Source organism: Trachemys scripta, chromosome 2 (assembly GCF_013100865.1).
Source record: "Trachemys scripta elegans isolate TJP31775 chromosome 2, CAS_Tse_1.0, whole genome shotgun sequence".
Classification (NCBI taxonomy): Eukaryota; Metazoa; Chordata; order Testudines; family Emydidae; genus Trachemys; species Trachemys scripta.
Genome location: NC_048299.1, coordinates 258,163,054 through 258,190,572, shown reverse-complemented (window position 1 = coordinate 258,190,572; position 27,519 = coordinate 258,163,054). Strand labels below are relative to the sequence as shown.

At 43.3% G+C, this 27,519-nt stretch overlaps 1 protein-coding gene across 2 annotated transcripts in view; it reads left to right on the top strand.

The window, feature by feature from the left end:
* SAMD12 (sterile alpha motif domain containing 12) overlaps window positions 1-27,519 on the top strand; it is a 224,960-nt gene that overhangs the window by 107,395 nt on the left and 90,046 nt on the right. For both annotated transcript variants that reach the window (XM_034763510.1, XM_034763509.1), the window contains exon 4: window positions 12,977-13,117. In XM_034763510.1, the coding sequence (XP_034619401.1) occupies window positions 12,977-13,117 (141 nt within the window). The remainder of the gene's footprint in view (window positions 1-12,976; window positions 13,118-27,519) is intronic.

Here is a 27,519-nt window from a genome sequence, read left to right as displayed (position 1 = left end):
CAGCCCTTCCCTACCCCATTCCAATCCCTTCCCTGAAGTCCCCACCCCAACGCTGCCCCCAGGGGGTGCAGAAAAGGTGCAGGGTGCAGCGGGGGCTGAGGGCAGGGAGTTGAGGTTCAGGAGGTGTGCAGGGTGCTCAGGGCAGGGAGTTGGTGTGTGGGGTACAAGAAGGGTGCAGCAGGTAACTCAGGGCAGGGAGTGCAGGAGGGGTGCGGGATGCGGCAGGGGGCTCAGGGCAGGGAGTTGGGGTGCAGGATGTGGTGGGGGCTCAGGGCAGGGAGTTGGAGGTGCAGGAGGGGTGCAGGATGTGGCAGGGGGCTCAGGGCAGGGAGTTGGGGATGCAGGAGGGGTTCAGGGTGTGAGCTCCAGCCTGGTGCCGCTTACCTAGAGCGGCTCCGGGGTAGCAGCGGCGCTCACTGGGGCCAGGGCAGGCTCCCTGCCTGCCTTGGCCCCAGCTCCATGCTGCTCCGTTCCAGGAAGCAGCTGGAACAGTGTCCCTGCAGCCCCTGGGGGAGGGGCTCAGGCTTCCCTGCTTGTGCAGCTCTTGCTGCTCTTCTAGGTACCTCCCACAAAGCTCCCATTGACCGCGGATCCCTGTTTCCGGCCAATGGGAGCTGTGGGGGACGGTGCCTGGCAGGAGGCAATGCCGGAGCCCTCTGCCTCCTTCCTCCTGCCCCCGGCCCAAAGGGGCGTGCTGCCGGCTGCTTCAGAGAGCAGACAGTGCTTGCAACATCAGGAGGCAATCCCACAGGTAGGCAGAGGGGCGGGGGGGGGCGGGGAGCTTGGCGGGCCACACACAAGAGCCCTGCGGACCACGTGTTTGAGACCCCTGTTCTACACTGAGGCGGTGAGTGTAAACTAATGTACTAGAGGGAAATGAGCAATTTTGTTACTGCCTCAAGGTTCAGTGTGGCCCAATGTGAGTATAAAGATTTTCCACTGAACATATGGTCTGGAAAAACCTTTATTAAGATAGTCAGGACCCTGGAAACATTAAATATATGTGTTTTGTACTCTGCATCTCTACAGGCCTATTTCAGCTCTGATGTAAGTGGGTGCAATGCAGTGGAAATCAGATATGCTTCTATTTACACCAGGACTGCATTTGGCCCAGTATCTCATTAACAGATCTTTAGTCTCTAATGCTAATTGTTTTTAGCAATGTGTTGCCTCGTTCTTTTGGCACATTTAGATTACAGTTCTTTAGTGATAGTACGAAAGTGTGATCTATGAAATCTTTATGCAGATCATTTCTAATTTTACCTATCTACATAGTTTGTTACACACAGAAATACATTTATCAGTTACAAGTTGTTTTGTTCCCGATCTAATTTCTGTTTTTAGTGGCTGATAAGTATTCACTGGAATCAACTCCCCTGTTGACAACGGTCTCATAGGGTATGTCTACACTGCAATTAAAAACCTGCGGCTGCTGGCTGGCCCATGCCAGCTGACTCCAGCTCACAGGGCTGAGGCTAACAGGCTGTTTAATTACGGGGTAGGTTGGCTGCAGTCCAAACTCTTGGATCCTTCCAGCTTGCAGGGTCCCAGAGCTAGGGCTGCAGGCGGAGCCCGAACATCTACACCACAGTTAAACAGCCTCTTAACCTGAGCCCCACAAGCCTGAGTCAGCTGGCATGGGCCTGCCACAGGTGTCTAATTGCAGTGTAGACATACCCTTAGTGTGTGGTTGCTTTTCAAATGTAGACTGTATGATGTATGTAAGTGCATTTCTATCTGTGTGCTGTACCGAAAGCTATGTACTTTAAGGGCTCCTCTTGCAGAGCCTAGGTGTTAACTAATCTGAAGTAGTTTGAAGTCTGTGAACTGAGTGTTGCATTAGATTTATAAAGCTGGAAAGAAAACTTATTTAAGATGGCAGATTGCAAATGGGCACATCTTCGTTGAACTCTAGGACCTCGTGTGTTTGTTTTTTATATACACAAATTCCTCCCCACAACCCCATTTTCTTTCTTTTGTTCTTTCTCTTGCAGATTCATAAGTGGTGTTGTTGTTTTTAAGATTAGAAGGGACCATTAGATCCTCTTGTGTGACCTTCTGCATAACGCAGGCCATAGAATTTCACCAAATTACACCTGAACTAATTCCAATAACTTGTGTTCAACAAAAACGTATCTTATAGAAAGGCAGTCTTGATTTGAAGGTATCAAAAATCGGAGAATCCACCCCTTCTCTTGGTAGTTTGTTCTAGAATCCAATGGTTAACTACCCTCACTGTTAAACATTTGTGTGTAATTTCTCATTTGAACATGTCTGGCTTCAACTGCCAGTCATTAGTTCTTGTTCTGGCTTTCTTTGCTAGATTAAAGAGCCCTTTAGTTCCCGGTGTTTTTCTCCCCAGAGGCTACTTATACAGTGTAATCAAGTCACCACTCAATCTCCTCTTTGATGACCCTAAATAGATAGAAATCCGTAAGTCTCTCAGGTTAAGGCCTTTTTTTGTAGCCCTGAATCATTTTTGTGATTCTTCTCTGCAAAGGCTGATCGAAAGCCGACCAAATCCAGCAGAAGCACTTTCACTGGTTTAAACAGGCTCTGGATCACGCAGAGCTCAAATCTGCCAACTCTTCATCCGCGATTAGTGCCTCACCCCTGAAAGTGCTATAGTCCTATGGATTTCAAATGGACATCTTTGAATAAGGTGCTGCTCAATGGGAGTCTGAGTGGCAGAATAAGATTATGACTGCTTGATTCCCTTCTCAGTTAGGGTGGTGAAAATTGGAAGTAACTCCACTGAAGTCTGGAATAACAGGATGCAAATGAGATATGAGTCAGAGTATAGATAAAAAAATCAATATCCATAGCTATAAGAGTGTGCACAAAATTGACTGGAGTTGGCTCTTACAGTGGAAAATTATTTTCCCCTTAGGTTGAAAAATGATCAGCATGTGCTATAGGCTGAGGTCCATTCAAAGGTCACGTTTTCAGCTTGATAGGTGCTAGGCTGCCACTTACAAGCCCCACAAGAGAAATGGCAGTGCTAGATCTAACTGATGCCATTGGGGGAGGGGGAAGGGCTGATTCTGAAGCTTTCTGTAGTGCTTAAACTCTGACCATGCTGCTTTTAATTTACCATTTTATTAATATTAATTATTAACATCATGAATATTAACATGAAACCTCTGTTTCATTTTTAATAAAAAAGGAAGTTAAAATTAATGCAGGGACATGGGGGTAAAAGCACTATTGAAAACTGTGCTGAGATACGGGTCTGGAGCAGGAGAGGGGAGTTTCAGGAAACATTAATATAATACAAGCTGGATTTATCCAGTGTTGGTGCATGAAAGCATGTTTATAATAGGATTCAGTTTTGCTTTCCTTTTAAAGTGCTAATGATGGGAAAATCTAGTGCTTTAAAATGGAGGTTCTCAAACTGTGCTCCATGGGGACCAGGGATGACCCACAGAGTTTTTGATAATGGTCTGCAGAAAGCTGTGTTGTCACGTGGTGTGGGTCCTCTTGATTTCCAGCCATTCGGCAGTAAAAGGAGCTAAAAAATAAATCAAACATGTTCCTAATATTACTTTTCTGTGTAAGCCTTTGCTGTAATTGCCAAATGGGTATTGGACAATGATGAATGGGGAGGAGTAGGTGGTCTGTACGATCCCACATGAGTGAAAGAATGGCCCCTAAGATAACATTTCTATTAAGATGTGGTCCACACTATGAAAACTTGAAGAAGGAAAAAAAAAACAGCTCTAAAAGATTTGCCCTTTTTTTTTTTTTAAACCAGTTAGCAGAAATGGGAGAGAGAAGGTTAATGACCTAGAATAATGTTTTGTTAGAGGCCTAAAGTTTTTGAACAAATGGCCAGAATGACTAATACCAAATTAGAGCAAGTGACAAAATATTTAGTTCCGACTTCTGTCCTTGGATCTGGGTACAGGGTTCCCAGAGCAGAATTTGACCCTTAGTCATGTGACTCTTCAATTGTGTTTTGCAATCGAAGGGGATTAATGAATAACTACATATGCACTCACAGTGGGAGCAGGTGTACGTCTCTCACTTAATTAAATGGGGATCTGGTTTAAATTCACATCTGTTCCAGGGGGTTTTCACTCTCGTTTTTGAATACTTACCTACCTCTATTTCCAGACAAAACCTCATAACCTCTTTTGGTTTAGAAATCTTGCTCGAATTCTCAAAAGAACAGGTTTTCTGTTGTAGTTTCCAATGCTGGCTGGATTGGATATTCCAAGAAAGCAGTGTGTGTGTTTGTTTTTTTGTAGTATTTAAATATTTCTCCTTCTGGCAGAAAATAGGACTTGCATTTTTTAGACTTTTTTAGGAACTCCAGAAAAGGTTTTGTTTTGAGTCGTGTTCAAAGGGTTGAATCAGTTCTAATACTATCCAAATTGTCTTGCCCATTCCTATTCTTTTCTACGTATTCACTGTACATCTTTATATATGGATGTATGTTTACTCTCTTTGCCAGTAGGTACGCTCTAATGTGATTCTTTACAATTAATAAAGAAATGGGAAATGTAATGCATAATTGTTGCTCAGTAGGCAGCCACTATTAGATTAACAAGAAATTGAAGAACAATGTATCTGGCTGATGGCAGATAAAATCAAAGGTGTTGACAGATTCACTTTACCTGTCACAAATAGAAAAGACCTTGAAGGTTGTTTATTTGATATGGGTACCATAAATCTACCAGATACATACAATCAAGCAATAGTGCTGGATTTCATTGCTTGAAAAATATGATGTGCAGTGTAATAGAAGTCCATTATTACATGTCTTCGGTGCTTAAATATATTTAATTTTGTATAGCCAGGAAGTAGCTTGGCAAATATATATACACCAGATAATGTGGATTTATAGACTGTCTGCTAAAGGTATAAATTTATCCATAATTTGCTTTGTGGGTCCTGTTTGGTCCTTCCTGAGAGCACTAAAATGGTTGTCTCACATTTTACAGCACATTTGAAAAGCAGTGTAATATGATTTGCACCTGAATTTATATTTCAGATGGGAATTCAAGTTATTACTATTTCCTCCTATTAAAAACATCAGGTCTTGAATATGTTCAACTCAAAAACAGGACTGGCTAACAGTCTTTACCCAAGACTTGTAAGGAATCAATATAGTTCCCATCAGTACAGTAAATTACTTACTGAACCACTTCCAGTAATCATGATGTACAATTTCTCATTAACCCTGTCCTTTTCTGCACAGAATTGTGTTATTGACTTAGACTGATGTTCTGTTGGAATCATCTACGGCTCTTAAGTCAAAGAGCAATTAATTCAAAATGTGATTAAAATAAGGTTTTACAGGTTTACAAGTGCCTTTTTGGAAAGAGTCTCTTAGGCCAGCTCCTAGAAGAGGAATCACTGACTCTCCAGATTGGGGGCAGGGGCTGGAAAGCAGGACTACCTACTTCTGGAGAAGATTCTTTGCCACTAATGTTGATTTTGAAAGATAATTAGGTATCTTCTCCATTTGTGAGCTACCTGGCAAGGAGATAATTTCTATTAGGGAAAAGATAAGAATACATTCCTGCTTTTGAATCCTGACTGTAAAATATTTTTTTTAGTGATTCTGTAAAAGAAACGTTATGAGATCCCAATCTGTGTTCAGTAATTTTGGATAAAATTGATCCTGGTTTTAAAATTTTTTAAATGTTTTCTTCCATTGGTACTTTTGCAAATTCTTCTTAGGATCTGTAAGTCAAGCTGAGTTCTTTCTGCCTCTTCAGTTATAACTAATTTGAAATTATTTTGCTATCAGAATTTAGAGGGCTGTTTTGTTGATATCTGGGTGGAATGGAATCTAGCTCCATAAGATGTGTGTGACACTTCATGAGCAAACAGAGAGACAAGACAAGGTCCCTGGCCACTTATAATCTAAGGATCAGATTCTGATATAATTTGCACTGGGGAGTACCTTGCTCCACAAGTAGTCAGTGGAATCATTTCTGGGATAATCTTACTCACAGTGAGTAGCACTTTACCCCAATATGCATCCGAAGAAGTGGGCTGTAGTCCACGAAATCTTATGCTCTAATAAATTTGTTAGTCTCTAAGGTGCCACAAGTACTCCTGTTCTTTTTGCGGATACAGACTAACACGGCTGCTACTCTGAAACTTTACCCCAATGCGACCGAAGAGTCCAATCTTTTGAGGTACACCTCTACCCTGATATAACGCTGTCCTCCAGGAGCCAAAAAATCGTACCGCATTATAGGTGAAACCGCGTTATATTGAACTTGCTTTGTTCCGCCGGAGCGCACAGCCCTCTCCCCCCCCCTCCCCCCGCTCTCCCATGGAACGCTGCTTTACTGTGTTATATCCAAATTCGTGTTATATCGGGTCGCATTATATTGGGGTAAAGGTGTATTTAGCATCCTGGATTCCTATAGACTGAATGAGAGTCAAGGACATGCTAAACCTTGCAGGATTAGACCCTAAATAAGAACAAGAATAGAGAAAAATGACAGATCATTATATCTGGAACACATGAGGATTGTGAGAAAGACAACACTAACACAAGAGAGAAAAGGTCATTTGTGTTAATAAATTTGACAGGTTTATTGTTGATTACTTAGTAGAGCTGGTCAAAAACCTAGGAAAACAAATTCACAAAATTTTCATTTTCTTTCTGGGTTTTTAATTTTGAAAAACTTTGGCAAAAATTAAAAAATCAATTTGCTCTATTACTTAGTTTTCTTTTAATTCATGTTCGTATTCTCTTTGGGTGCCAGAGGTGTTGTTGGAAGGCCTAATAGAAAAATTGTGATTTTTAAGAAAAGGATTTTGGAGAAACGAGGTCATTCTTCCATAGCCATATCGGCAATACTAACTGACCCTGCCAGCAGGTAGGGGATCTTGGGGGACAACTACTGCACTGGTGGGGTGCAAAATAAACTTTATTAAGAAAGTGCAAAAACAGGGAAAATTCAATAGTGAGGGGTATGGGGTTTGTTAAGGTAGACAATTGGGGAGGGGTTCCTTTTAGTAAGTAGGATAGGGGGTTTCAATAGTGGGGTACACTACAGTTGGTAACCAATTACATTTATACTTCAGTGTTAACAGGTAGCTAACAATTTCTATGTAAAGGACAGCAACATATAACCAACTAACAGTTATGGGTAAAATGTGTTAAATAACCAACAAATTTAGGTAAAAATGTGTCACAATGGTGTAAATGTAAAATGTGAGGGGTGTTAGAGAGAAAAAGGGTAACCAATGGGGTTTTATGCTAGACTTCAGTAATACAATTGAGGTTTGGCAGCAGTAGGAGCAGGGTGAGCACGTGGGGGAAGGGATTAAGAGAGAGAGACAGACAGACAGAGAGCAGACAGGCTGCAAGTTTAAACAGCAGAGAGACAATTATACAGAACACAGCAAAATCTGATCTATGATTTAACTTAACCAAGACTACACAAATTAGCAAGTAACAAAACACAATGCAACAATTCTTTAAGCCTAACTTACAGAGTACAATGCAAGCAATTTTCTAAACCTAATTTAACCACAACTATGCAAAATGAAATTACAGTTTATCTAGACTAAAGGCTAAACCTAACCTAATGGGTGCACCTTAACTAGGGGTAGTTCCAGAGGGGCAGAGTGGTGTGTGCCCAGGATACAGCTCCGGGGGGAGGGGGGGGGCTACCTAGTGATGGCTGCAAGCAGGCTTATTTCTAGCAGCAAAGGCGCTGCGGAGCTAGAAGCAGATTACAGATACAGACCAAGGAGTTAGCTTGGGTCTGCCTGCTGGGGGAAAGAAAGCCAACAGCTAGAACAAGGGGAGTGTGCAAGAGGTTTTTCCTTACCAATCCCCAAAGCAGCAGCAGGAACAGCAGTTTCAGCATCAGAGGATGCAGAGAGGGCTCGATTCGCTTACAATAATCAGGAGATCTCCAGGCACAAATTCGTTGTTCGTGGGAGGGGAGTTTAAAAACGGGGGTATGCTCAAAAACAAATGAGAGCGGGGAGAGGGCCCCCCCAAAACCCCTAGCTGATCAGACCAGGTGGCAAAGCAAGGACCTTCTCCGGGGGTCTGATCAGAAAATGTCTGGTTTTAAGGGCAAATTCAGGCAGTTTCCTGCCAGTAACTTTGATTGGTTCCCCTTAATCCAGGGGAGGAGAGAAGGCAGGGAGAACTGCAGGTAGGCACAGGACATGTCTGGGCAAGTTCTGAGTCACAGGTATGACTCAGATGCTCAGCTATGTGGCCACTTTAGGTCTTGCCTACCTGGGCAGAGCACCCTACACCGAGCCGGGTCCGAACAAAGAAGCTAGACAAAGGAGCGAAAAAGCCCCATGAGCAGGGCCAGGCTGTGACTTTGCTCAGTTCCATGGCCGGGGGGGCAGCCACTCACTACAAACAGAAAGGAAGGGGAAAAAAGGAATCCAACAGGGGGACAGCTGTAACAGACATTAACAAAACCTAAAACTTAGTCTTGTCAGGACATGAAGTAGACATGACTTGAAGACACAGGATCCAGATTAAGTAAGCAAATTTCCACCTTTACATGCTAATTTATTGATTATAATTGCAAGTTAACCAGCAAGTAGAACTCAGTGTAATGCTGTGAAAACTTTAACAAGGTGCTTGAACCCTCATCCAAGTCCAACAAAGCACATACTGTTAAGAGTCAAAATGTCATCCCCTCCTTGATAAGATTTTATATGCTATGTTCATTTTTGAATAACATGATATACAAGCCATGCCTTCTCCTCAAGCTTGCCTGATCCTCCAGGCCTACACTTTTCTCCAAAGAGCTACTCCCACTTGCTTATATTCAAGGTGGAGTCTAATGAGCCACACCTGTCCTGATGACCCCATCAGTAACTACCTTATACAACTCCTTGCAGGGTTACTATGATGGGGACAGTAGAAGCATCTTGGTGTACAGCTCTGTTAAAAGAATTTTCTCTCAAACAAATACATGGAACATTCCGTGGGTGTAGTAGTCTCATCCCCCAAATGTATTAATTCTTTACTCTATTCCTCCTTCTTTGCCCTTCCCCCCAAGTTCATTGATCCATCTACTTCAACCACTGATCCATTTGTACCCTTTGCTTTCCTATCCCCAGCACTTCCTGGAATCTCCTTTAGGTGGCTTCCTATCTGGAAGCTGCTCCTCACATCAGTAGGTAGCGACAGGTGGTATCTTACAGCTTCTACTGGAAGGAGTGATGGTAGCTTGATTATCCACAGGGCATTGGAGTGGTTTGGTGGAGCAGGTCTCCACTGATTCACTGGTGATATTCCATAGCTCGTGGGCAGGGGAGGGATTGGAGGCTCACCACTTTTTTTAGCAGTTGCCATGGTCAATATTAAAGCAAGTGAAACTTGCAGCTTGCCAGCTGCCTGCACAAGCAGCAGCAGTTCAGTCCCAGCCTCAGACAGTGCTGAAGCTATCATCAAGTAGAGCCAGCGTCAGTGTTTGGGGTAGGCCAATGAAGCAATTTCCTCCTCCTTTCCCCACAGGTGACCAATTCCTGTCCACTGTGATCGTACCACTGAGTCCAGGGCAGGACCTAAGAACTGGGGCGAAGGATTAATAAAATGGTTCTTTTGATTGTGCCCCTAAGTTAACCGACTCGCTTTGCATTTTTTTAATTCTCCTTTCTCAGCCTCCTGCTGCAGAAGTGGAGTCGGAGGCTTGTTCCTTACAATTTGTTTAAAAGTCTTTACATCAGGTTAAAGGGCTGTTTTTAAGGCTATCTTAGCAAGGGAAACTAGGAACTAACCTTAAATGAAAGCTCATGCAGCCCAACGGCTGCTTTATGATGTGAGCCACCTCCAACTAATCCATGCTGGCACAAGAGCCTTGTTCTTGTGTGCTGAGTTGGGAAGGAGCTAACGCTAGCCCACACGGGCAGAGTGAAAGGCTATGATTGGATTCTTTAAGTAGAACCAGATTTGCAAACATGTTTCTGAAACTAATGAGGTAAGTCTGGGCACAGTTTGTGTAACATTTGCTCTGCACAAAAACTAGGGAAGCACATTACTATCAATTAAGCAGGAATATTCATCATATCATGTCAACAATCACTTTTCAAATTATGTGGTACAGTTTGTGAATTTAAACTAATTTGTCACCTGGATAATTTAGGCATCTTCGTGTATCCTGCGCCACAGAGTTATTGAGCTGGAGGCAGTAGATCGTGCACTCACCTCAGTCCGTGGGAATTCTGCCTGTATTAGGACTGCAGGATTGTACAAGGAATTGCAGCTGAGTATATCCAAACAGCCTACGTAGGTCTGTTCCTTCTTATGAGGTAGCTGCTGTGCCCCCTCAATACATGTTGATCTACATACGTACATTGTGTATTGAAATGCAGGAGATAAAATAATCTTCCCTGCCCAGAGTTCAAATCATGTCACTCCCTTCCACTGGCTTCGTCTTACTGTATTCATAAAAATCTGAGCTTTTCATAGTCTTTATGAAGGCCTTACACAAATGTACCCTGCCTACATGTCTGCTCTCATTTCTTACCGCTTCCTTCTTAATTCTCTCCACTCAGCTGATAAATCACTCCTTATTTCTCTCCTTATTTCCTTTTCTAATTCAGGTCGTCTTCCATGCTGCCCTGTATTTACACCTAGAATAATCTCCCTTTGCCAAATGCATTCTGTCGCTCTCTGCTCAAATACCTCTTTAAACCCTAGTCTGCAACTAGGCCTTGGCTAGACGATGCCTGCAGTGAGGAGAGGCAGAGAGAACCTTATATTTCAAACTTTATAAAGGTAAAAACCCAGAAAATTTGGCAGGAACATAATATAAATAATATAAATAATAGACTAATAATACAAAGTAGCATCAAATACTTGCTTAGGAAAAGAATAACTGTAAATTACCACCACAATAAAAAGAAGTTTTTAACAACATACTGTCACCCAAAGTGGGAATCAGCTCCTCCTCTCCCTGGTTGCAAAATCCAGCTTCACTCCTGGTTTCCCACCTCTGCCTCCTCTGGCTTGTGATGTTCCTTTGCTTCAGTGCTGCGACAACTGCACTCCTTTGCAACAGGCCCCCCAGCATACAACAGCTCCTCATCTGGCTCATTCTTGTAAATCACTTTAGGAAAAAATGCTGTCACTAATCCATTACTGAAATAGAAAATAAACTAAAAGGAGGGTGGTCTAAATTAATTCTACCATCTGGTCTCTAGGTCTGATCTTTGTGAAGGATGTAAGCTCCTTAGGGCAGAGATCATTCCCTTTGTTTTGTTCCTAGTAAAGGTCCAAGTACACTGTTGGCTGAGGTAGAAAACGTACTCAAATGAGAAATAAATAAATGTCTAGAAGAAAGATATTAAAAGCTATAACTGTTGGCCAGGTAGGTGGACAGAGCTGGAGGAGCCACATGGCCTCCTTCTGTGCTGACGCATTATTACATACTGTAACAACAACAGCAAGGAGTCTGGTGGCACCTTAAAGACTAACAGATTTATTTGGGCATAAGCTTTCATGGGTAAAAACCTCACTTCTTCAGATGCAACTCTCTGCCCAAAGATGACAGGGATGCTGGCACTATTTTCACTGAGGTCTTTAATTTTTGCTTACTTTCAACTGCTAGATTGGCATTGCAGACTGCATTCTTAGACTGTTGTACATCCTTTGTAAATTGCTTTGAGATGTCTTGGTGTGATAATGTGCTATAACAATTGAAGTCATTATTACTCTCTCTTTCGCTGAGGGAATTTGATGGCTGGCATTGATCTATAAGACACTAATTTCCATATTTTGGTATTACATTAACCAATAGAATTCCTCTGGTTTATGATTTCACAGAAAGGTTTACTGGACAAGGGGTTATCAGCCTTAGTGCTAAGGAGTGCCACCACAAAACTGGGACAAAGTACATTATTGTCATTCTCTACCTGAGAAAGATATATATATTCCTTTGTCGATGATGCTGATAATGATATTGATATGACGAGTGGAACTCAAAGATGCAGATTTAATGGTTAAAAAACCCACAATTCAGTCAAACTAGGAAGTAAATGAACCTGAATGTAGAGAGAGGCAAAGGGCTGAGTTTGCTTTGAACAAACATCATATGCCAGATTTTCAGCCAACGTAAATCAGTCCAGCCCCAGTGTGACTTGGTGCTTACAGACTAGCATTGGACAGGCGAGGCAAGGGCCCCTTTGGAAAGGAGAGAAGATAGGCTTCAGCAGGTTGTGGGCTTGTGGCTGGGCCTAACCACCAGCACCAATACTTTAGGGGCTAAAGAATCAGGAAAGCTTTTCCTCCCCTAAAATAAAGGGTTTGGAAGCACTGCTTCAAGCAGTTGCTTCATGCTGTGATTCTCTGGTGGACACGGGTTGCCTTAGTGCTTGTCCTATCACCATGTTCTGTCATCCTGATCCTGCTATTTGCTGTCTCTTAATTTAGCATTTATATTACAGTGGAGTCCAAAAGCCCAGATGAGAGTCCCATTGTGCTAGGCACTGTAATAACACAAGACGATTCAGTCCCTGTCTGGAAGAGCTAACAGTCTTATGTGTGTGAATTTAGCATGCTCTGCATTATGGGCTATCTCAGGCATGCTGCCAGCCCAAGATTCAGATCCTTAATTCAGTTGCATCTGTACTCAGTCTGTTGCTGTTCAAAGGGATCTTGGGAGGGCAGAGGATGGTGAGGCTGTTCAGAAATATCCAGGGAAATTTTGTTGTCATCCTATAGGCCAGTCTGAGCCTGCTACAAACTATGATACCTCAACATGCCTAACACGAGTAGAACTTGCCAAACAAATTTTCACTGATGATGTAAAGCTAAGATTCTGAACATGGATCTCTGGAGTGGAAAGTAATTAACTCACCAAGTCAGGTATCCCTTTTGCATTTTAGATCTACCCCATTATGAATCAGATTGTTTCACAGCTGAGGATTTCAATGCAGCAGAATGAGGTTTATTTGCTAGAATGAAGTTATTACATCAATGGAAATCCTTGGATGATTTTCTTCTTTTTACTTTTGGATCCAGGCCGTGCATTGCTGAGGCTTACTGACAAGAAGCTTGAACGAATGGGGATTGCCCAGGAGAGCCTACGACAGCACATTTTGCAGCAGGTGCTTCAGCTGAAAGTGAGAGAAGAAGTCCGAAATCTACAATTACTTACACAAGGTAGGAAAGAATTTCAGTGGGGGCCTATAAAAAGGTAGTGAAGGTAAAGTTCAAACAAAGACATAAAAGGTGATTTGACAGTCCTCAGTAAGAAATGATGCATGAAGATCTTATCGACTCTAAATACTTTCCTAGTGGGGAAAGGGAACAAAAGGTAAAACAATGCATAAATAAAAAAGGTATGTTAAGCTGACTGTTGGCATGAGGAGAGTAGTTTTGATCTACAGCTTGATGGCATTCTCACTTAAATGCCTACTTACTAAGACAAAAATAACTTGACTATATAAAGAGAGAATTAATATAAAACCATCTGTCTTTGCAGACATGAACATTTGCATTAATTGTTTACTCTCACCATTAGATAAAAGAGTAATCTCTTATGGTAAGAGCTGTCAATGAGAATTACCTGGTAGGCATCTGAAAAATGTAAAGATCTTGATTCTACTTTCTCATTGAGGTAACTCCATTGATTTTACTAGAATCATTCCTAATTTATACCAGTGGAAGTCAAAGCAGAATCAGATTCAGTCTGATGATCTTGTGTGTATATATGTGTATCTGGGGGGAGGTCATTTAACAACAACAGCAACAAAAGCCTGTACATCTTTTCCAAATAAGGCTAAAACATTTCATAATGGCTTGCATTATTAGCTCTATTGAGGCATTTGTAGCTGCTGCAATAATATGGAACAGAGCAGACATTGTACTCCCAATGTAAAGTAATGGTTCGGCATCTTTTAATATAGATCTGTAGTTATCCATCCTTGTAAAATGAGGTTTGATAATCCAGCCAGATAATTTCCATGATGTTTTGGTTTAATGCCCATTTTGTGTCAATGCATATGAAAAGAAATATTGTTAAAATATACTGTGTGCACTGAGGAGCACTATGTATTCCATATGCAGCATTATGTAGCGGACTAAACTGTGCTTACTGTACTAGGAATAAACTCATTGGTTAGTGCAGTAACTGCCCTTCGACAGGAAGAGTATCTGGCTCCAAATGAACTGTTCCTCCGGCTGGTTTTGATGTGGTTTCTAATGCCGATGGGTCATAGTTGTAAGGTTTTTCCTGTCATATGCATGCCTCTCCAGCACTGCCACCCCCGGACATGTTGGGGCACTGCAAGTGCACTGCACTTGGCACCCCAGACGATTACCCCGGATCAGATTAGTTCAACCCCTCTCTGCAACATCTTGTTTATTCACTTATTCTACAGAGGGTAACTCATTTATTTCGCTGCTCACCCTGGGTCCATGTAAGTGTCCTGGTTAGTTTCCTCTCCTGTTCCAGAGGTCCCAGCCCTACACCTAGAGCTGGTCTGTACTTTGGGCAATTCCTCCTCTTAAGGCAGGAGCCTTCGAGCTCTTCCCCTTGGAGCTGGTGTCATGCTTTAGGCCAGCTGTAGAGCCTCAGGCAGCTTCTCCTCCTTCTGGCCCATTTACCGATCAGTCCTTCCACTCTCAGCCTGAGAGAGTTCAGCAGGCAGCACTTCCCCTGTGCTGTCCTCTTCTTGTTAATTCAGGGGCCTGCAGGAGCCTTTTGACAGGCATCTGCCCTGCTATGAAGGAAGAAGCAGAATTTATGTTGGCCCCTTCTTCCAGTTCATTCTTTATTGGCTGGGCGAGAACAGAGCCTTGCCCCATCTTCTCTGTAAGGCTCCAGGTCCCAGACCCTTAAAGACATAGCAAAAGGATTTCTTCTAAATGTTGCTTCCAGGGCCGGCTCTGGCTTTTTGGCCACTCCAAGCAAAAAAAAACGGGGTGCAAGAACGGCAAAGCAAAAGAAAAAAACCTGCAGCGCGGCCGGAGCGCGGGTGCTGGGGGACCGGCTCGGGTGGGGAGGGAGAGGGAGGGAGCGGGCGGGAGAGAGAGAGAAGGGGGCGGCCAGGGCTACAGCAGGGGCACTGCCACACGACCCCTCCCGCTGCGCCGCCTCCTGCCGCGAGGGCTCCGCTCCGGTCGGCGGGGAGGGAAGGAAGAGGACTGCCCTGCAGGGCGCTCTCGTTCTCCGCACCGCCGCCCCCTACAGGGCGGCCGGAGCGGAACAAAAAAAAAAAAAAAGCAGCCGTGCCGCCCTAGGATTGGGCAGAATGCCGCCTAGAACAATCTGCCGCCCCGAGCACCAACTTGCTCAGCTGGTGCCTGGAGCCGGTCCTGGTTGCTTCTTTCCAGGGCCCCTTTCCTCTGTCTCCATATTTCCTCACCTCTTAAAGGACCATGCTGTGTGACAGGGAGGACTGGGCAGTAGGCAATACTGCCCTTAAGGAACAGACTATTCTGTTACTCTACCACTTGCAAATATCACCTTACCAGGGCCAGCTCCAGGCACCAGCAAACCAAACAGGTGCTTGGGGCGGCACATTTTCAGGGGTGGCATTCCAGCCAGCCTTTTTTTTTTTTTGCTTTGGGCGGCAAAAGGCTAGAGCCGGCCCTGGCAGCAGCAGTGTGTCCTGCACGGGGGGCGCCCTGGGGCCGCTGCGGGTCGTGTCGGGGAGCAGAGCCCGCACCTATGGCCGGGCGGGCTCCGAGCGCGGGACACTCGGGCGCACGGAGCCGCCTGTAGGTGCTGCAGGGCGGCCACTCCCTAGCGCTGCAGCCGGTGCTGGGGAAGCGGCCTGAGCCACCCAGGGACTGCGGCAGGGTGGCCAGCAGCAGCAGTGGGGCCACAGTGGGGACTGGTGCCCGGGGCATTGCCGTGCGGGGCACGTGTCCCGCTCTCCGGGACTCTGTTCCCTCTGGGGCTGCCCTGCCCCGGCTCCTCAGTCCCCTGCCGGGGCGGTCCCCCAGCTCTGCCCTCCTGGGTCCCAGCCGGTCCTGGAGGCGGAAGCCCTGGCTGGAGGGACCCTGAGCTGAGGCGCGGCCCAGGACCCTGACCCTGCCAGCGCCAGACCGGCTGGAGGCGAGGGGGGAATGGGTGGAGTGAGGTCAGGGGGAGAGCCCAGCGCTGGAGTGGCAGGGGGTGCGGGTGGGGGGGAGAGCCCAGGGCTGGGGCAGCAGGGAGGTGCGGGGGGAGCCCAGGACTGGGGTGGGGGCGCTTGGGGCAGCAAAAAACCTAGAGCCAGCCCTGCACCTTATCCTGTCCGGGCTGCTTAAAGCTAGTGTGTGTAGCTGTGATATGAACAATAACTGGTCTTCAAAATGCCTTAGTAAGGAGATGGTGCCCAAGATCCTCCAATGCTTAGAGGTCCACCTCTTCCTCAAAAAGTCATCTTTTCCAACCATTGCTTGCCAATTTACACCCTGTCTCAACCTGTCCCATTAAAGGGAATGTGATTTGAGAGATTGGTGGATTTTAAGTTCCAGTTGTAGCTCAGTACCAGACACACTGGAATTTTCCCCCATGTGTTTAGGCCCATTGATGGAAGGTCAGACTATGCTTGTAAGGACCATTAATGATCCATTGGCTTTAAATTTTGAGTCAGTTAGCTATTATAGTCCTGCCGACCTCTCAGTAACTCTTGATTGGCCACGGGGCATTGCTTTAGAGTATATCTACACACTTCAAGCCGGGGCTGTAATTCCCAGCTTGAGGAGACATACTTGTGCTAGCTCTCATCCAGCTAGTGCACTGAAAGAGTGTAGCCGTGGCAGTATGAGGGGCAGGGGCAGGCTAGCTTCCCCAAGTACATGCCCATCCAAGACCCCAGGCACATACTGAGCCAACTAGCCAATCCTGTTGCTCGCACTGCCGTGGCTACCCTTGTTTTCAGCATGCTAGCTGGATGAGAGTTTGTGCAGGTATGTCTCCTCAAGCTGGGAATCGCGCTCCCAGCTTAAAGTTTAGCCATACCCATAGTGACTAATGGGTGTTGCAGACTTGTCGGTGACTGCTCTTCAGTGGCTCCACTGGGAGCTTGACAGGTCAACTGGTGGTATCAGTCATCCAGGGTCAATCAGTAATGATGACATTTCATGTGGCATCCTCCAGGATTTTAGCCTTTTGCCCATGTGTTGAGGATACATATGTGGCCTTTGGTAAAATCACATATAAACACAGGACAGAGTATCATGAATCTGCTGCTGATAGATAGATGCAAGTCTCTTGTCTTGAGCAGACATCTGTGTAATCTGGTCTCTGCCTTGGGGGCTTATGTAGACAATGTATCCCTCTGGATGCCCCCTTATTCTCAACCTAGAAGAGCGCCATGTGTCTGTTGGATATTCAGCGAAATTGGTTCGCTCTCCCTCCCCCAGCTGCCCAGTTTTCTCAGGCTGTGTCTAAATTTATCCTGCATAGCTTAGCAACAGCAGTACATACCTTCATAACCACAACCCCTTATTAAAGTAATGTCCTCTTAGTACTCGGTCTACCAGAGATTCTTGTTTGTAGCTGTTAAGGAATTCAGGGCACATCTTCATCCTGATGAATACTGCATCTACGCTTGGACACCTGCCTTTTAGGGATTCCACCTCAGGTCAGAAGGTGACCATGGTTATCCTGTGGTGGCCTCTAAAGTTTGAAGTTATTCCAGGTAATTGGTGTGAGAGGAAAAGGTTACCGTCATGCCACAATTTCGATGCTACTTAAAGGAAGGAAGCAGGGCATATAGTTAACAAACCCCTGTCTGAGTCATTCAATGCATAGGCTGGCCTTTAAGTAGTCTGATCCTAATTCAAAATGGTTCAGTGAAATCAGTGAAACACTCCCATTGACTTTAGTGGACTTTCGATCAGATCCTGATTGAGGTTAGGATCCAGTCAAAGAACAGCCAAGATTAAAAAGACGCATGACATAATATTTATATACAGTGTAATTTATTTTAAGAAGTGTTTGTTTCATCTGCCTTCCATACAGAAAGTTCATATGTAAATGTTGCTTGACAGATAGCAATTGCACTGTGTACGGCCTTCCTCCATACTTCTGTTGTAGTAACTTACTTACAAACCCATTTCACATTCCGTCATTCAATGCACGCTGTTCGGGCTGTGCTGGGGATCTGACAGCAGTGGTATTATGTGATTGTGTAATTGAAGGCTGTATCTTGAATTTCAGTGGGACTGTTCTTGTGAGTATGGGCTGCCTGATTGGGCCTATTATCAGCAGAAATGTTATCCCGACCTCCACTGGGGTAGAAGGGCTTCTTCATCTGACTGAGCTTTTCTGCAAGAAACCCAGCGAGGTCATGGAACTAATTTGGCAAAATATCTGCAGATGTCTCATGGGGAGAGTGCTCAGGACTGGAATCATCATTATTATATTGTTTCTTCCCTAATCCTGATTCATAAGAGCCAAAAAACCATGTTTTACATAACTACACAGTGATGGTGTGAAGCTAATTTTGGATTTTCAATGCCAGTCCAGCTCATAGCTAGCATAGAGAGAAGATGTCCCATTAGCATTGGCATATCAGACCTACGTGGAATGCTGTGATTTTGAACAAAATGTTTTTAGACAGGGATCTGCTAATGGTGCTTGGATTTAGGTTGTGTGTCATACCTGCACTCTGCATATTTTTAAGGTGACATTGTGCCCATTTATAAGTTGCTCTGAGAGTTTCAAACTGGGCTAAGTGCTACTTGAAGTTAACCAGCCGATCACAGAAATTGATGCTAATTCTTCAGGAAGATTTCCCCTGGTAACAAAATACATTAGATTAAGGCCATATGCCTCATTATAATGGATTGCTACTGTTGAAGCTTGTTGGCATTATACCATCAGTGTACCATCATTATACCTTCATCCCTGTGCTGGTGCTCAACTTCTAAAGAGGGTATGTGCACATTGTTAACCAGGGTAAATAACTCACAAATAAACATTATCCCCCGCCCTTGCTAAGGAGTAGTCCAGTTCCAAATCTACTGAGGAATCCTAGTAATGCGTCTGCCTTAGATTAATTTAAATGAACCTAAAGGTCCATTTTATCTTTTTGGGGGATGTAGGAAAACTGCTGCCCGATGATGGTATGACGTTGCATAATGCTTTATAGAAATATGCTTATGAGTGTAAATATGATATAACTGGAATATGTTTTATGCTAGATATGCCGTGTAACATATCTTTGCAAAGGTTTTGATCTACTGAATATATTCATCCTATTTGTATGCATGTATCATTTTTATATCTGAAGTTATGAGCGTTGGCTCTATGCTTGTATTTAAAGTGTTTGCTATAGGAAGCACATAAGGCAGATTTGGTCAACATAGTGTGAAGGGGTTATTCAAGTAATTGGGAGTACTTAACTAACCATGGACTATCGGAGACACCAATCCACAGCTGAGCTTTCCTGGGAACGTTCAAACTAACATGTAAACAATGGCGTCGGCCTGCAAAAAGCTGAATCATTCATAGACATGTGACTTGCCCAGGTGGCTAGAGACCCCATCTTGTGGGTGTGATGTTGCACAAGAGAGAGACTATATAAGGCCCTGGAAACCCCGCATTTTGTCTTCAGCTGGCTCAAAAGATAGCCTCTCCACCCCAAAGAGATGCCTGAAAGAAACTGGAACAAAGGACAGTAACTACGGAGGTGTGAATGATTGCTGGACCCAGACTAGGAAGGAGTCTAATCTGTCAAAGAAGCTTATTGGAACATCTCTGAGGGTGAGATTTACCTGCATTTAGTTTCCTACTGTATTAGGCTTAGACTTGCGTGTTTTTGTTTTATTTTGCTTGGTAACTTACTTTGTTCTGTTTGTTATTACTTGGAACCACTTAAATCCTACTTTTTATATTTAATAAAATCACTTTTTACTTATTAATTAACCCAGAGCAAGTAATTAATACCTGGGGGAGCAAACAGCTGAGCATATCTCTCTATCAGTGTTATAGAGGGCGGACAATTTATGAGTTTATCCTATATAAGCTTTATGCAGACTAAAACGGATTTCGTTGGGGTTTGGACCCCATTGGGAACTGGGTATCTGGGTGTTGGAGACAGGAGCACTTCTTAAGCTGTTTTCATTTAAGCCTGCAGCTTTTGGGGGACATGGTTCAAACCTGTGCCTGTGTTTGTAGCAGGCTAGTGTGTCTGGCTCAACAAGGCAAGATACTGAAGTCCCAAGCTGCCAAGGAAAACGGGCTCAGAGGTAGTCCCAGCACATCAGGTGGCAGTTCCTAAGGGGGTCTCTGTGACCGAACCCGTCACAGATGGGTTTATCGTCCCAAAATGGCTTTTGAGAAACCCTATAACCAGAATTTTTCCTTCTGTGTTAGACAAAAATCCCTGTTTTAAGAGCTTTGCAATTGTGAACTTTTGGATAGCAGGGTAAAGGGAGCAACGATGAAACCTCAAAAGGTTCAGCTGTTTATTTTCGTTTGGATGCCAGAATATTTGAGGAGCTCCTTTACTACTTTCGCCTACCACCTTCCTTTTGGTGGGGAAAGCCTCCTAGGATGTGGAGACTCTGAACACTGATTCACAATTACCAGTATCCTCTTTGATGAAACCCCACTCAGCTTCCTTTCCTTTCTCCTCCTCTTCCTATGAACCTCCAGCATAGTTTAGGCACTTGCATGAATTTAGAACCTCTTCTCCCTCTTACTCCCCAATTTACTTGCATCACTCTACTGTGGGAAGTTCCACAGTCTTTATCCCCTTTTCCCAGAAGTAGGAGGCATTGCTACTAGACTCACTGTTGTCCCTTTCTGAATTACGCACATGAAGGCTTCCCTACTTGTGATGCCTTGGCGTGCATAGCATGCTTGGAGCTGCTCACCCTAGGGTATCACTATCATGGAAGATTCAAAGTGTAACAGAAGCAGGCCATGTCTTACCATCAAAAGGTTAGAGGACAATGGAGAAAGTCAATTGATTTAGCCCAGACCATTGCATCCCCAGTGCTTATGTTCTCTTCTTACTTGGAAAGGAACTTGCAGGGGAGAAAATCCTACAAAAGGAGTCTGAGAATAAGGGAGATAGATGAGGAAGAACATCTTGTATGAAAAGGGGGAGACTGTATATGTGGCAGTTCATTCAAATCTATCTTTCTTTCTTTTTCTCTCTGCCATGTAGACAATGTAGGTGTAGGACAATTAGTTCCTTGACTGCTCTGATCAACTTGTACTGCCAGAGATGGGAGCATTACACTGTCATCCATGACCAGAAGGCAAGTCACTGAAGCTAGTCCTAGTGTTACACTTGAAAGGTCTCTCATATTATTTCTCCAAAAGGCCAGTCTATTATTTTCTTCCCCAGCAGGAGTCTGGGCACCAGATTTTGGCACCTGGGGAATCCTAGATTCCTTTCACCTGAGATACTTGTTTTTCTTCCTCTAAGGGTACAGCAGATGTTGCTATTGTCACAACTTTGGGTAGGGGATTTACTAGCCTTTCTGGATTGTGGCCCGTAAAAAGGAAGCACATAACACTTGTGGAATCTTGTTTTCATGTCTGTGTTTCGTTGTCCCTGGCATTGCATTATTTGAATTGCGTGACGATCCTTTTTACTCAGGTACTGTATGTCTCCCTCTTTTGTTATCATTATCCTGTCCTGACCTTTATTCTTTTCCACCACCCGAAACAAACAGTTTCTACCACAATCAGGAAGGGCCTTGTTTCTATTCCTTATAGCAAAATAACTATGCAAATGTTTCCTGCGTATGCTGCATGCATGGCATCTCTCCAAAACAAAAAAAAACCTTGATGTTTCAGAGAAGCTGACACAAACCTAATTCCCTAGAGATTTCCTTTTCCCTAAGCCTCTTTGTTGTCAGCAATCTCTGAGAGACCTCATAGAATGGATCCTGAGGAATGGAATAGCTACGGCCCGTGCCACAGGATCAGAAGTGTATTCCATAGTGGTTTTTATTTTTAGGTACTGGCTCAGGATATTAGGCTTGTCTACATGGTGCAATAGTCCATACCACAGGGGGTGTAAAGTCTATTGCGCACTAGTATGTTGCACTAGTTTGTTGGGCACCAGTTGGTCCATGCGGACCCAGATGGCACGTACTAAAAGTTTTGTAGTGCGTGTTACCATCAGGCTGGTTTGAAGCAGGACTGCATTAACACGCACTAGGGAACTTTTAGTGTATGCCAGCAGGGGCCAAATGGGCCCAGTTAGCATGTGACACACTAACGCTCACTGGAAATTTTCACCCCTCTGGCATGGACTAACATGCTGTGTAGACGAGCCCTAAGCCTGCCTGTATATTAGTACCAGGGCTTTTACCGTCTTCTTCATATAGATGTTTTTCACCACATTTCTGTATCCCTATATGACCCTTCCACTACGTATCCCTATCCATTGTCCTTTTCCTGCACCACAGCAGGAGCCTAACAATTCATTCTGTACAGCCATCTTCTTTGTCTGTGATGTCACTTTATAATTATACATCAGAGTACAAAACTACAGTCTACATTATACCCTCTCCACTCCCTGGTTGAGACCATATGAGGCACTCTTAGATGAGCTAGGGCAGGGAGCCGGAAGCATTGATCACTCTTGCAAAGCTTCTGAAACTTCAGGCCATTTATGATCTGATTTCACAGAGAATCACTGTTTTCCCAGATCACTCCACTGCCTACGTGTGCACACACATGTGCATATTATATACACAACGTGCACCAGTGAGGATAAAAATTAAAGTTTTCCAACTGAACCATTCAACTATGGATGACTTAGAGCATCCACTTTTCAGATTTCTAACTTAAGCTGGGAGAAGCATGTACTTTGCAATACAACAGATTTGTCCAATCTCTGGTAAATTGTTGAATTAATTTGTTGTGTTTCCCATAGTTATGCCATCCAGTCTTCTAATATTTAAAATATATGTAGAGTCAGACATATGCAATTGTGGAATTCTGCAGTGGTGAAAGAGTGCTGAAAAACCATACCTGTACAATTAACATTATTCATATTCTGTATTCACATTTATTATAGGATTCCATCAGTGGTGGAAGTGCTAAATGTAGTGGAAACTTAGTAGCGTGCATATACAAAACTGATTTTCATCATCTTTTTATTTTGTTTTCCAAATTCCTATCTGTGGACTAGCCATCTGGAAAGTTTGACCCTCCAGCGTTGTATCTGCCCAAAATGGTCTTAAACTTTTTATATGCAGTGTTGTTGCAGCCATGTTGGTCCCAGGAGATTAGAGACACAAGGTGAGTGAGATATTTTTTATTGGACCAATTTCTGTTAGTGAGAGAGACAAGTTTTTGAGCTTACACAGAGCTCTTCTTCAGGTCTGGGAAACTTGCTCAGAATGTCACAGCTAAATACATCTTGTTTAAAGATTTTGTATTTAGCTGTGGCACTCTGAGGAAGTTTAAACTTTTTATGGCAGAAAAATATATATTTCTTTTTTCATCCATGTGTAACTTTGAAGAGGAAGAAATTACTTTCTCAAACTTTCCAAAAAGATTCACTTTTATGCTGAGACCAAGCATGAGACAGCTTCATACCACCCTTCCTTTATGATTGATCAGAAAGTGGAGTGTACGACAGTCTTAACTATAGCTAATTGTGATCACCAGGCCCATCGACAGAAATGTGGGGCCCCGGTCCATCATATACAATAGAGCCCCACTCCCTCCCATTTCATTTTATTCACACAGCTGTTACAGCCGTTTGGGGAGCCCTGAGCTCAGGGCCCCTGATACAATTGTCCTGCCCTTTTCCCCTTCTTGTCTGTCCTGGTGATCGGTGCCAGGGCACTAACATATTAGTTACCTGAGTAAAAAGAACTGCATGGCTCATGGGGCTTTTGGTAACAGGTTACAACATTTTTTCACAGGGAGTTTAAATGAATCATGCCCATATTGTGGGATAAGGCTAGAGACATATGTTGTGCTCTGATTGGACTTTTTTAAATCAAAGATGTAGCCAATTTGGGTTGGGCTGCTCTGCTAAATTTAAAAAAGGGGTGGGGGGAAAGCTAATAAAATCCATAATTCCCTGTCATGAAATTCTCCTCATCCTTAGGAAATATCTAGAGAGCTTTTCTATTTCTATCTGAAACTTCTGGGATTCTGGTTCAAATCCTTATCATAGCAATAGTGACCAACAGTCATAACCATTAATAGCCTGTGTGGAGTGAGTTGGAAGCCTCACTCTAGTTTAAGATAAACAAGTGTTCACATCATTTAAAAAAAATAAAAACACACCTAAACACTAACTGGCACCCTTGCTGGCAGCCTTGCTGGCAGCCTCAGGGGAGCACAAAATGCTTTCAGATTTGTGTGCTTAAAGCCAGGCACGTATGGCTTGATTTTTCAGAGATGCCGAGCAATCCCAACTCTTAGTGACTTCAGTAAGAGCTGGGAGCACTCAGCACTTCTGAAAATCATGTCACTTACCCAGGTGCCTCATTATGGAGTTTGGTGCCTAAATGTAGACACAAAGTTTTGGCCTTGGTGGCAGGGAGAATGAATTACCCTCCCTGCCCTAGAGGTGGTCCCTCCAGATTAGAACTGTGGCAAAGCTTGCAGGTTGACTTTGAGAGGCTTGTACTGTCACTTCCTGTGTTGAGTATGTACTGTCAGCAGAAGAATTCAATTTCCATCATTGCTAGTCTGGCATCTTTAACAAATACAACGTTCACTTAATTTACTTAACATACTTTAAAAATCTTTTTGAATATCATTTCTTCAAATCATCTGTGAATGCTGCTATCAGATATAAAGATGTTTTGTTCCTATTGTAAAGCCTGTGCAATAAAGGTTTACAATTGCTTAAAGATACAGAAATCCCTTGGTTTTTGTTTTGTTTCGGCAGGGGTGAGGGAATTGGCCTTTGTAAAGCTACTGTACAAAATTCTCTAAAAAAGAACCATTTTTATTTAAAAGCTTCTTTCCTTTTTTCCTTCACATTCTGTAGAAGTCTTTCCATAATGTAGTTTTAAAATTTAATGTTGCTGTATTCAAATAAAAGTTTATTCCTAATGGCGTTTAGTTTTTATGCATCATATGATAGAGCAGCCTTCATTTGCTCACTTATATGCTGAAAGTCAGCAGTGTTATGAAATGATTTTTTATTGCTTAGCAGTATGCAGATCTAGGGCATCTTACACAAAAAGGAGTTGGGGGTTTTGTAATCCCTTAATTTGACATAATCATAGATCAGCCTGGTGTTTTTTATGATATGTCCAAGTAAAATTAATCATTTTAACTAGATTAGATCCCCCTTAAGAACAATAACATGGAATTTTTGTGTCACCATTTGAATTGATTTTAATTTAAATTGTTCCACTATAAATTAATATATTGAAATTACCTCCAGGGTAAGGGATGATTGTAGACTTTCAGGTTAGACAGTTTAGGATTATACAGAGATCTCTAAACAGTTAGACATAATTACAGAATAATGTCCAAGTTGTTCTGTCTAACTAAAGTATGCTATTTATAAAGCACCTGTTACACTGGGATCTAAACGCTAATGCCAATGAATGATAATAGACAGCTATAACAGAGCTGTGAATCACACATGTAAACGTGTCCATCATCATGTTCATTTTTTATAATTATATTTTTGTTTGGTGTTCAGCTATGGCTTTATGTTATATAACATTTAGATATGTGCAGGTACCAACTTTTGTATTTCAAATTACACAAGTACTTTGTAAAAGGGAATTTAGTGTTGGTGAAAAGTACCTGTTTAGTCTCTTGGGCTATCAGAAGTCATTTGTTCACAGAAAGGATGTAATGTGAGTTGTGGCTGTGCCACCTTCCTTTTCCCAGTCCTCTTTTGGAGTGATCACCTCTAGATACTAGATATTAGATACTCATTCAATTCTCAGTCCTTCTTTACCAATAAAAATGCAAATGGTTATGTGTTAAGGTTGTAGAGACTGGTCCACTGGGATCTGGATGGAGTCCTTTCTAATCATTTCATCTTGGCCACCAAAGAGCCATCAGATCATATCAGCTTACAGCTGCTGACAACCTGAGGTAGATTGGAAGCAACTCCAATACATTAGCCTTGAAACCAGATTCTTTCCAATATCCTTTGCATTCATTACTGAGATTTGTTACCCAGCTTTATATCAATGAGAGTACATTGACACATAGTTTTGTGCTCATTCTGTTGTGACAGGATGAGTTTTCATTAATACTGTAGAGCTTCCTTCTTCCTTTTTAGTCCGCTGGACTCTTGGGAAGAAGAACTCTAGACACCTTCCCTGGGAGGGAGTTTGCATAACAAAAAATGAAGGTCCTTGCTATTACTTACTTTTTTGTTTAGGGAGTACTGAATGAGGTCTCCTGATGGGAGACCTCTTTCTCTCCCCTCTAACATCCTTCAGAAATCACTGAATTGTATAGTCTTTCTCTCCCTGGGCTTGAAAAACTTTTGTAACATATGCCTGCGTGTGGTACAAATGGAGGGTGAATGGAACTTTTATCTTTTACTCCTCTTGTCTCTAAATGTTTCAACATTCTGTCTTTCCAACCTCTTCCTGAAAGGGAAAGCAAACCCCCTTTTTACCTCATGAATAACTGAGGGCTGCCACTAACATTGGGGCCAGAGATTGATTTCTTGAAATTCAGTTTTGTTTGGAAGGTTTCCCAATAGTGTGTGAATTCAGGGGCTGACAAGGCTACTCTTACCTGATGGGGAAATGGCAGTGGGCTCATTTCTCCCACTTGATCCAGGCAGTGTGGAACTTTTAAGCTGTAATCAACCACTCCTTGCCAGTGGCTGCCATAAGGCGCGAGACAGTTCAGCTGTATTTAAAGAATCATAGGTTCAACGAGAAGCAGTCCACAGGAACTGAGACCATGAGCCAGATTTTTAAAGGTATTTAGGCACCTAAAGATGCAGATAGGTGCCTAATGGGATTTTAAAAGGACCTCAGCGCCTAACTCCCACACTGTCACATTCAAGTATCAGAGGGGTAGCCGTGTTAGTCTGAAGAAGTGAGGTTCTGACCCACGAAAGCTTATGCTCCCAGTACTTCTGTTAGTCTCAAAGGTGCCACAGGACCCTCTGTTGCTTTTTACACTGTCACATTGTTATTTCTGGGTCTAATTTTAAAGAATACTTTAAACTAACCACATTTATTTTCCAGATGAAAAAGATAGGGCAGAAAAGGGATGCAGTAGTCCTGCCTTAAAAACTCCAGACACACCAGTTGGCACTAGGACTTGCCTAAATGTGTCTTTCTCTAGCCTCAGTTACTACTTCACATCTCTTTAGATAATCTATCTTAGCAACACGCTCCCTTTTCTGCCATCTGTTTTATTGCACCTTTGTTAAATATAACTCTAATGACCTGACTTTCACTGACCACATGGTGTTTTCAGTGTAAAATATATACACAGAATTGCAACCTCTTACATTCATTTCATTCTCCAGTATTTTTTCTTCCTCTCTGTGAGAGGTTGAGTGAGTAGAATCCAAATGAGGGACAAATTACCAAGGGTTTGGAGCCACGGGTGTCAGTGGGGGTGCTGAGAACCATTGAATCAAACTGTGTAAACCCTGTAGATAATGGAAACCACTTCAAACCAGGGAGTGCGG